The following is an 8470-nucleotide window of genomic DNA, read 5'->3' on the forward strand; positions in this document are numbered from 1 at the left end:
CTCTGTTTTCTCTTGGCAATTAAAAATGCAAGCAAGTCCATTAGCCACGCTGAATCATTTTAAGGGAATTTTACATGTGTGATACCTCACACCCAGTTTTAAATCCAAAATAGTAAAGAAATGCTTGTTATATAGTTCGGTTTAATTTAACCTTAATACCTATGCAGCTTATTTCCATTGTCAGTGATAAGTCTCCATTTTGTCAAAAGGAAATTCCTTCTGTCTCCAGCTGATAAAGAAACACTGATCTTCAAAGTATATCCCAAATATTTAACTACACTCTCATGCTTTTGCAGACATATAACAGCACACAAAACTTACGTACATCAATCCAGAATATCTTCTAACAGAGAATCAGGCTGTAATTAAGACTGCACATCATGACATGAGGAAGATTAGTGTGTTTGGCATGATATTCTCCTTATTAGCTGGAGGCAGAAACAAGTTCCTTGTCAGTGGAAACATACTGTGAGGGCATTAGGACACAGATAAAAGGTGTCTCGTTGTTGGCATTTATTTGTTTTTAACAGCTTGAAGGAAAAGGAGGAACACACAGTATCAACTGTAATTGGTTTTAAGGGTATTCCTTGTTGATGGAACACAAATATACAGCAGTCCAGATTTAGGCCATCCCCTTACCGTCAAGGGCCTGGATTATAAACTTTTATCCCCACTCCACAGCACCAGATGGTAGCTCACATACATTTCAATTATTTATTGAATAGGCACTTTGTTATACTAGGGTAATCCCACACTGCAGTAAGAACTACACACTGTTTTTATTGCAAGCTATACTTTTCATCAAGTCAGTAACCTTTTCACATTCAGTGAACACAATAAATAGAATTAAAAGAAGCAATTTTATAAACAATTGGATAATCGGCCTCTCCATCACACAGAAAATGACAACGCAGGGATCAATCAGTAAGACACAACCACCAGCAGTGCTATAGAAAAAGCATATCATTCTTTGGCCTGCCCCAAATCCTTTCCTCAACTTCAGTGCTCAAAGTACCGTTGTAGTCTGATCTATCACATTTAACAGTTTGTAGGTGCTCACTCGTTCAAGCCATCAGCTTGAAAACAAGAATATAAAACCAGACTGCACTTTGCAGAAGACGTACAAAGCTCCCACCACAAAACAAATAATCAATGCTCCCCAGGCTGCAGCCTTGCGGGGCAGATGTGATAAAGCGGTTAATTATTCAGTTGGCAATCGCATTACTGACGTCAGTAGAAGAGTCCAGGAAGTGAATCCTCTTAGTTTGTTAGTGTATGACAAAGAGTGGTGGTCCCCACAGAAATTAAGGAAAACCAGCTGTCCCTACATGTTAGTGCTCTGGTCTGTAGTGCTAAAGACACACATTTGCATTTACTGAAGTAAATCGGGCCCTCCCTCTCCCTTAGGAAATCCTTTGTTTTGTTTCTTTTTTTTTTTTTTTTAAGAGGGCTCTTTAAAAGCCTAATTAACTGTACATGCATGGAACAGCTGATAAACGGGACAATATACTCGTGAGCAATGATCCCTCCTCCCACCCCTCCGATTCTTATTCCATGGAGAAGTTAAGTCACCTCCATCATACATTATTATTCATAACTTACTCAGCTGAATAAACCAGTCAGCCACCATGGCCATTTTAACATAATTTCATTTAAGCATGCAGCAGGGAAGGATCTCTACTATCCACATACCTGTAGTCAATAGTCTTAGCTAAACAACACTGGACAGAAAACTTATCCTAGGCGTTATCACAAGTATCCACGTTTTCTTTTGTCAGCACACTCTGGATTACTGGAGGTTCTCATTATCAGGCTGCTTACCAGTAGGAAACCATTAAACAAAGCTGTTATAAAGGCTGCCTAGAATTGCTCTCTCCTTCGGGGGCATGCCCAAATTAAAAAGACTGCATGATGAACGGTAACTGTTGTTCCTTCAAGACACACACACACACGCCCTCTCTAGCAGCAACGAATCCGGCACAAGAGCAGCGTTTCAAAGCCTGAGCCTGCTGCTCTCCCCCTCCCCCAGGTAGGAAACCCTCCGAGGAGCACGGGATTAGCCTGACATTTCGGGTTAAGCCGAGCAGGGTTGCAGGCCAAGGACACTCCGGTGCTGTTCCTGCTGCCGGCTGCCAAGCGGTTCGCTGGGGACCGAGCGGAGCTGGGAGGAGACCTGCGAGGGGTCAAGGCCCGGCTGGCGGCGGGGGTGTTCCCCAGGGAGGCTCCGCATCCAGGGGCGGCGTCTCTCCACCCCGGCCCGGCCCGGCCCGGCCGCAGACGGGAGCGGCGGCGGGGAGCGGACTCCCGGGGCCGGGCCGGGCCGCTCTCCTGGGCCAGCTCGCCGCCCCTCGCCCGGGGATCAGGGCGGCGGGGATCCCACCCCACCCCCCCCCCGACACACACCCCCGCTATCGGGGCCCCGTCCCTCCCCCTCACGGCCCCGGCCCGGCAACGTCGTCCCCCGTCCGTCCCCCCTCATCCCCGCGGCTCGTCCCCGTCCTCACCCCACTCGAGGAAGTCGGAGACGTATCGGTCGCGGCGGAGCGGCGAGTCGCGGCTGCACTCGGCGTAAACGCTGACCAGGAGGTCGAGCAGGGTCTCCACGCTCAGCACGCTGTCGTGCCGCTGCGGCCCGTCCAGCACCAGCTGCTCCAGCCGCTTCAGCCGCACCTTGGCCGACATGGTGCCGCGGCGGCGAGCGCAGGGCAGGGCAGGGCAGGGCCGGGCCGGGCCGGGCCGAGCCAAGCCGAGCCGCTCGGGCAGCGGCGAAGCCGGCGGACGGCGGCGCGCAAAGGCTCGGGGCGCCGCGCTCAGCCGCGCCGCACCGCCCGCGCCCCGCGCCGCCTCCCGCCCCTCACGGCCGCGCCGGGGCCGAGCGGCTCCTTCCACGGGCTCCGCCTCAGGCCCGGACGGTCCATGGGCCGCACCCGACCACCCCCCCCTCCCCGCTCCGGCCTCTCCCCGGCGGCGGGGAAAGGCTGCTCCCGCTCCTCCTCCTCCTCCTCCTCCCCCGGCAGCGGCGGCCCCGGCGAGCGCGGCCCGGCGCGTCCCACGGAGCAGCCCCGGCGGCGCCCGGCCACGCCCACCACGCAGCGTCCGCGCGCTCCGACGTGGGCAGGGCCGCGCGAAGCCGCGCAGGAAGATTGGGACGAGCGCCGCGCCGTAGCGGCGGCGGCGGGCGGGAGGCGGGACGGGGACGGGCCTGGGCCTGCCCGCTCCGTGCAGCGCCTCGACAGATTCGCCGCGGAGGGCGTGAGGGGCGGAGGCAGCGCGGGCTGTGCCTTCCCATCCGCACTTTCGTCCCCCAGCCTGTGCCACCCCGACAGGGTTTCGGGGACGAGGTCTCGGGACCGCGGCGCTCTGGAGGCTGGGTAGCCTGCCCCGAGCCACCCCGGCCCGTAGCAGGCTGTGCCAGGCCGTGGCTTCCCTCGAAGGACAGGGGTGACCTCGGGGGCCGCCATCCCCACAGGCCTTTGCGGGCTGCTGCCTGCTCAGCGCCCAGGTCGGGCTCGGGAGGCTTCTCCGGCCGCGGCTGGAGCAGGGCCTCCCCTTTCCCTGCCTCGGCCGCAGTTCCCTGCTCTCTGGCCAGACTTGCCTCGGTGGAGCCCCTGGCAACAGGCTCGGGGCTGGTAGGGTAGGCAAGGCGCCACAGCAGGACATGGCATCTGGAAGCTGTGGCTTTCTGCGCTTTTCAAAACCTACCTGGTGATAGGGCTTTATTTCAAAGCAGCGGCAGCAGCAGCTAGCCTGGGCAAATAGAGCCCTGTGCGTTAACAGCTGCTGTTCGCGCTCCCTTGAAGGAGAAGGGAGCTGGGTGTAAGGCACTCAAACTTTCTGCTGTGCTTTTTTTTTTATTTTTGCATTACAACTTAGTCTGAGAACTGTTCTCTCTGGAGGCTGCAGCACCTTAAGGCAAGATGCTGAGTAGCTTGAGATGGGAGTTTACATCTCTAGGAATGCAGCCAGTCAGGTCCTGATGCAAAGCTGAACTGGGAAAGATGCCTTTTCCTTGCTCGTCTCCCCTGGAGAGTAGATGGAGCGCTGTGTGCTGAAAATCATCACACCGGAAAGAGAGCCAGCTGGGTGCTGGTTCTGTAGAGCTGGGAAAACCCCTGCCCCCAGGAGCTGGAGCTAGACAGGGGTTTGCACCATGGTAGCTGCAGTTGCCAGGGGTCCTCCACAGTCAGACATGACATGTCAGTCGTCATTGAAAGACCTGAATGTTCTCAACCATCACCTTCAGGGCCAGTGGCTATGCCAAACCCGACCAGTGCTGCATACAGGGAGCTGCCCTTTTCAAAAGGGCAAGAGCATAACCAGACAGAGCTAGATGGAGTATTGCGTAGCAGAAAGTATTGCTCCCAACATGACAGAGAGGTCCAGCAAACAGAAATACTTGTTTCTGGGAGCCCTTGCCCCTCAAGCATGTCTGATAGGTATCTCTTTGACACCAAATACCTGTTATATATGAGAGCTATTCAGGTTGTAATAATACTGTGCTGTGCATTTGGACCTGCTACCTGGATCAAGAGGTATGGCTGTGTTGGGACCTGTTAATTCTAAAAAGTGCAATTCGATAGAAGATCCCATGAATCATACTTTTATACCGAGAACCTATAATTTCAAAACAAAGAAAACCCACGGTGGACTAAAATAGTTTTGTTTTGTTTTCTTTTTCCTAAATTACTTCTATCTCTTTGTACTTCCTTCTGCAAACATCCACTTGAAAAAAATATTTCACAGTGTATCTTGAAGTTTTCCTTGTTTCTCTGTGTTCCTCCCTGGTTACAGTTGTTTCATCTGACCTCAAACTGTTTAATATCACAGATACATTCATTTGCAGGATCCTTAGCATTTTAACAATCCCAATTGTTTTTCTGGTGCTGTTGCTTTATTTTAAAGGAGAGTTTAACATTTTCCACTTATTACCACTTTGGAGACTCATTTTTGGGCAGCTGACCAGAGTAATGGCTAGGGAGAACAGAGTTTTAAAGATCCTGTTACAATATCTATCTTTCCCCTTCTTATCTGTTCCTGCAGATGGTGATTATCACCACCTCCTTCAGCAAGGAAGAGATTATAAAGGAAACTGCAGCTGGATGAAGAAATAGCCATTTTCTGCCTACCAGTCGCTCTAATGTTTCCAGTTTCCTCAGTCTGTTTTACATTAGTAGAATACAGGGATTTCAAGAGCGATTCCTGACTTACACCAGTCACAGGGAAGAATCAGGTCCTGCGCTGGGAAAACGACAGATGGGTGACAGATGATATTGAAGCCTGCTTTAACAACTATGGAAGGTTTAGTATATCAGACCAGCACATGCAGGATTATTTATGAGCGATACTGTAGGTATTCCAGAATTAGTTCAAAGATTTCAAAAACTCTTGCAAAGAGTTAAAAGCCTTGCGTATTGTGAATAATGCTGGGTTTTCACAGCAACGTTTTCAGTTACAAAAAACCTACCTAGCTGAAAAGTGACATTTGGTATACATACTAAAAAAATGTATGTAAGCTTGAAAATGTAGCTGAAGGTATTCTGCTTCTGTTACTCATCTGTGCCAATTCCATATACTAACAATAAATGTGGTCTGGCTAAAACGAATTAAATGATCCATCTTAACAGTTCCCTTTTCCTGTGGCATATTTCAGTGGAAAAATACAGCCCCTTTTTCTGGGACTGATCTGATTTTAAAAATCCTCTCTTTTTTGTGAGAAAAAAAAGTAAGTAAGTGAATGGGTTCTCACTTATATATTTTCTGGAATCATTGTAGAGCCACAGAACTGAAGGCACAAAGTCCATATGGCTACTGGAAAGTTTTTTCAGATCCAATCAACTTAGGTCTCCTTTTTTTTTTTTTGGTTTTTTTTTTTGGCTGTACTCCAAGTAACTTAGTAACTAGTAGAGGGAGAAATTCTGTTACAGAATTTTGATGGCAACAGGAAATAGCTGTGTCACCACTTTATGACTTCAGGAAAATCCACCCACAGATCATTTTGGAATTGAGAAGAATGAAGAAATATGAAGAGTATGGACAGAAATTGCAAACATAGCTCATTGACAATGAAGACCCCCAAAAAAAAAAAAGCGAAGATGTGGCAAATATTTACTTTGTCACATTCAGATAATTCTAGAAAAAGAGAAAAAAGCATCAAGTTCCAATCTTTTATTTGCTTTTTGGTTTAATTGTTTTTACATTAATAAGCAAGGGGAGACTCTGAACAGCTAGAAAACCTAGCTAGAAGGCCTAAATATATTCTACTCATTAAGGAAATGAGCTGAAATTTCTAACTAACTGAGAGAGGAGCTGACTAATGTGCAGCAAGGGAGGAGTTTTCTAAGGATTCAGAATGCAAAATATAATTAAATTGAAATCAGAGAAAGCTCACAGTAATGAGTTCCAAAGGTAGAATATAAGAAAGAGTTAAACATGCTTAAAAGCAACATGACTGGTTTATATCTTGTTGTTATCATAGACTTTCCTTCCTGGAATTATTTTTTAGGAAACTGTCACCTTTCCAGCTCTGTTTGTATTTGGCAATATTCTAAAAAATTCCTTCTTGCCAAAAGCAGTGTAAATCTACAGCTGTCATCCATACTGGGAGCCAAAAATAGTCTATCAGTGGGGGCTGTCTTTGATGACCTTGCATCATGTAAGTTTGAGCATTGAGCTAATGTACTCAGTATTAAAAACAAGAGCAGCTAAGTCACCATTGGTGTGATGTTAGCCATGGTGGGAAGTACACGGAAAATTTCTCAAAGAAGACAAGGTCTCTTCTCTTTTGGTGATGAATGCTAGAACTCTGCTTCAGCTTCCAGGGAGCTCTGTCTGCCTCAGCTCACTGGTAATGCGCTAGCTGAGCAAGGAAGTTTCACAAATGCTCTTGTCTTTGCACATGATGATGAGTGAAGTGGGAGGAAAGAAGGGGCAGTTGTTCATGGAGAAATGCTGGGAAGGGCTAAGAGTCTAGTCATTTACAATTTTCATTTTCCAAATGCTTTCTCATAACAATAATAAAAAAAAAGAGCAGCAAAGCCATTTGGCAGGCTACCTTCTGTTAAGTGCATTCTGCCATTAAGTGCATTTGTTGACAGTTCTTCTGTTTTGCTTTTGTAAGTATCTAGATTTTGGTGGTGGTATAACCCAACATTTTGAACTGAAGGTGAGGCAAACTGGGATATGAAAAGATTTTGCACTTGGTGCATGCTTCCTTAAAGAAAAAAAAACCTAAAGAAGCAAAAAATCTTTAGGTGTATTAATAGAGACGTTTAGGGATATTATCACTTCTGACTCATTTGCTTTGCAGGATTTAGCAAGTGGAGTGCCATCATAGGCAAAGAAACCATGCTAATCCCTCACTTCTTCCAGTCTAGATGCAGCAGGTTCCCAAACACATGGGTTTTTACTTCAGTATTTTTTCTTACTCCTATAGTTTTCTTACTCAATAATTTATGCCTATTGAAAGTTCACCTGAAAGAAGGCAACTTGCCTCCCTGCTGCTGTTTCAGGAAACCGTCAGTCTTATTGATCAGTATGTTTCCTGATTACAGTCAGTTTAACACAAGGAGCCTGAAATGGATCACATCAAATTAACGGGCTTCCCATTCCATTCACGCTTTGAGAGCCACATTAACTGAAGTGGGCAGCTGCTTCCATCAAAATCATTACGAGGCCACTTGTTCTTTTTTTTTCCAGAATTTGTCTGGAAAATGATTGAAGTGTAGGAAATAGGGGTTTAGATGAGGTCATTGTCATGGACAACTGGAACAGAATGTCATCACCACATTTAGACAACACAAGAGCTCATTTTTATTTCAGTTCTGACTTCAAGTCCACAATATCCTAAGGAAAGTATTGGCTCAATGATCCAGTCTGTTCAGGCACACGGCAGTGTTGAAAGAGTGACAAAACAAAACATACCTCCCCCCCTTAGGCTCATGCTACTTCAGGGATCTTAAAGGAGATGGAAGCAGTGGTACAGAGTTGATATTAAAGAACCCAAATACTCTTCTAAAATTATGGCATCTTGCAAGTAGCAGTACCACGTCTTGCTCTCTGTGCAGCTGCCATTTTGTCATTTAATAGTGTTGTGTTACTGCAACTTCACATCTGCCAGACTCAGTCAGATCAATCTTCGTACAAAGTGTGAAAAGCATCATGTTGCTAGAGGCAATTTTTTCGCTTGAGTTAATGCTAGACTAAGATTATCCGATTTTGTTTTGTGGGCTTTTTTATTTTTTGCTAGATACTCTGGCACTCTGGTTCAGCCAAGCTGACAGTAGTACTGTTCGTTGCAGAGAATAAGACGAGTTTTAGGTGATACGTGCAAAAAATAGATAGGAAATGTGTTCCTTTTTCTTAGCTAATCTGTAGGATTAGTTCTCTTGGGTTGCTGAGAGTAGCAGTGTTATTCATATTATATTTTATATTAATACTGCATTTTATTAATTTTTTTATGTCTTGAGAGGAA

At 46.9% G+C, this 8470-nt stretch overlaps 1 protein-coding gene across 17 annotated transcripts in view; it reads right to left on the minus strand.

Moving 5' to 3' along the window:
- CDC42BPB (CDC42 binding protein kinase beta) overlaps positions 1 to 2743 on the minus strand; it is a 101444-nt gene extending 98701 nt beyond the window's left edge. For 16 of the 17 annotated variants that reach the window (XR_008234580.1, XR_008234579.1, XM_052783253.1 and 13 more), the window contains exon 1: positions 2505 to 2743. Coding sequence is in view for 14 of the 17 variants with exons in the window: in XM_052783253.1 (XP_052639213.1) it covers positions 2505 to 2682 (178 nt within the window). In the remaining 3 variants the exon portion in view is untranslated. The remainder of the gene's footprint in view (positions 1 to 2504) is intronic. The other variant, XM_052783254.1, reaches the window with a different exon arrangement.
- Positions 2744 to 8470: the final 5727 nt, after the last annotated feature.

This window comes from Harpia harpyja, chromosome 3, assembly GCF_026419915.1.
Source record: "Harpia harpyja isolate bHarHar1 chromosome 3, bHarHar1 primary haplotype, whole genome shotgun sequence".
Classification (NCBI taxonomy): Eukaryota; Metazoa; Chordata; class Aves; order Accipitriformes; family Accipitridae; genus Harpia; species Harpia harpyja.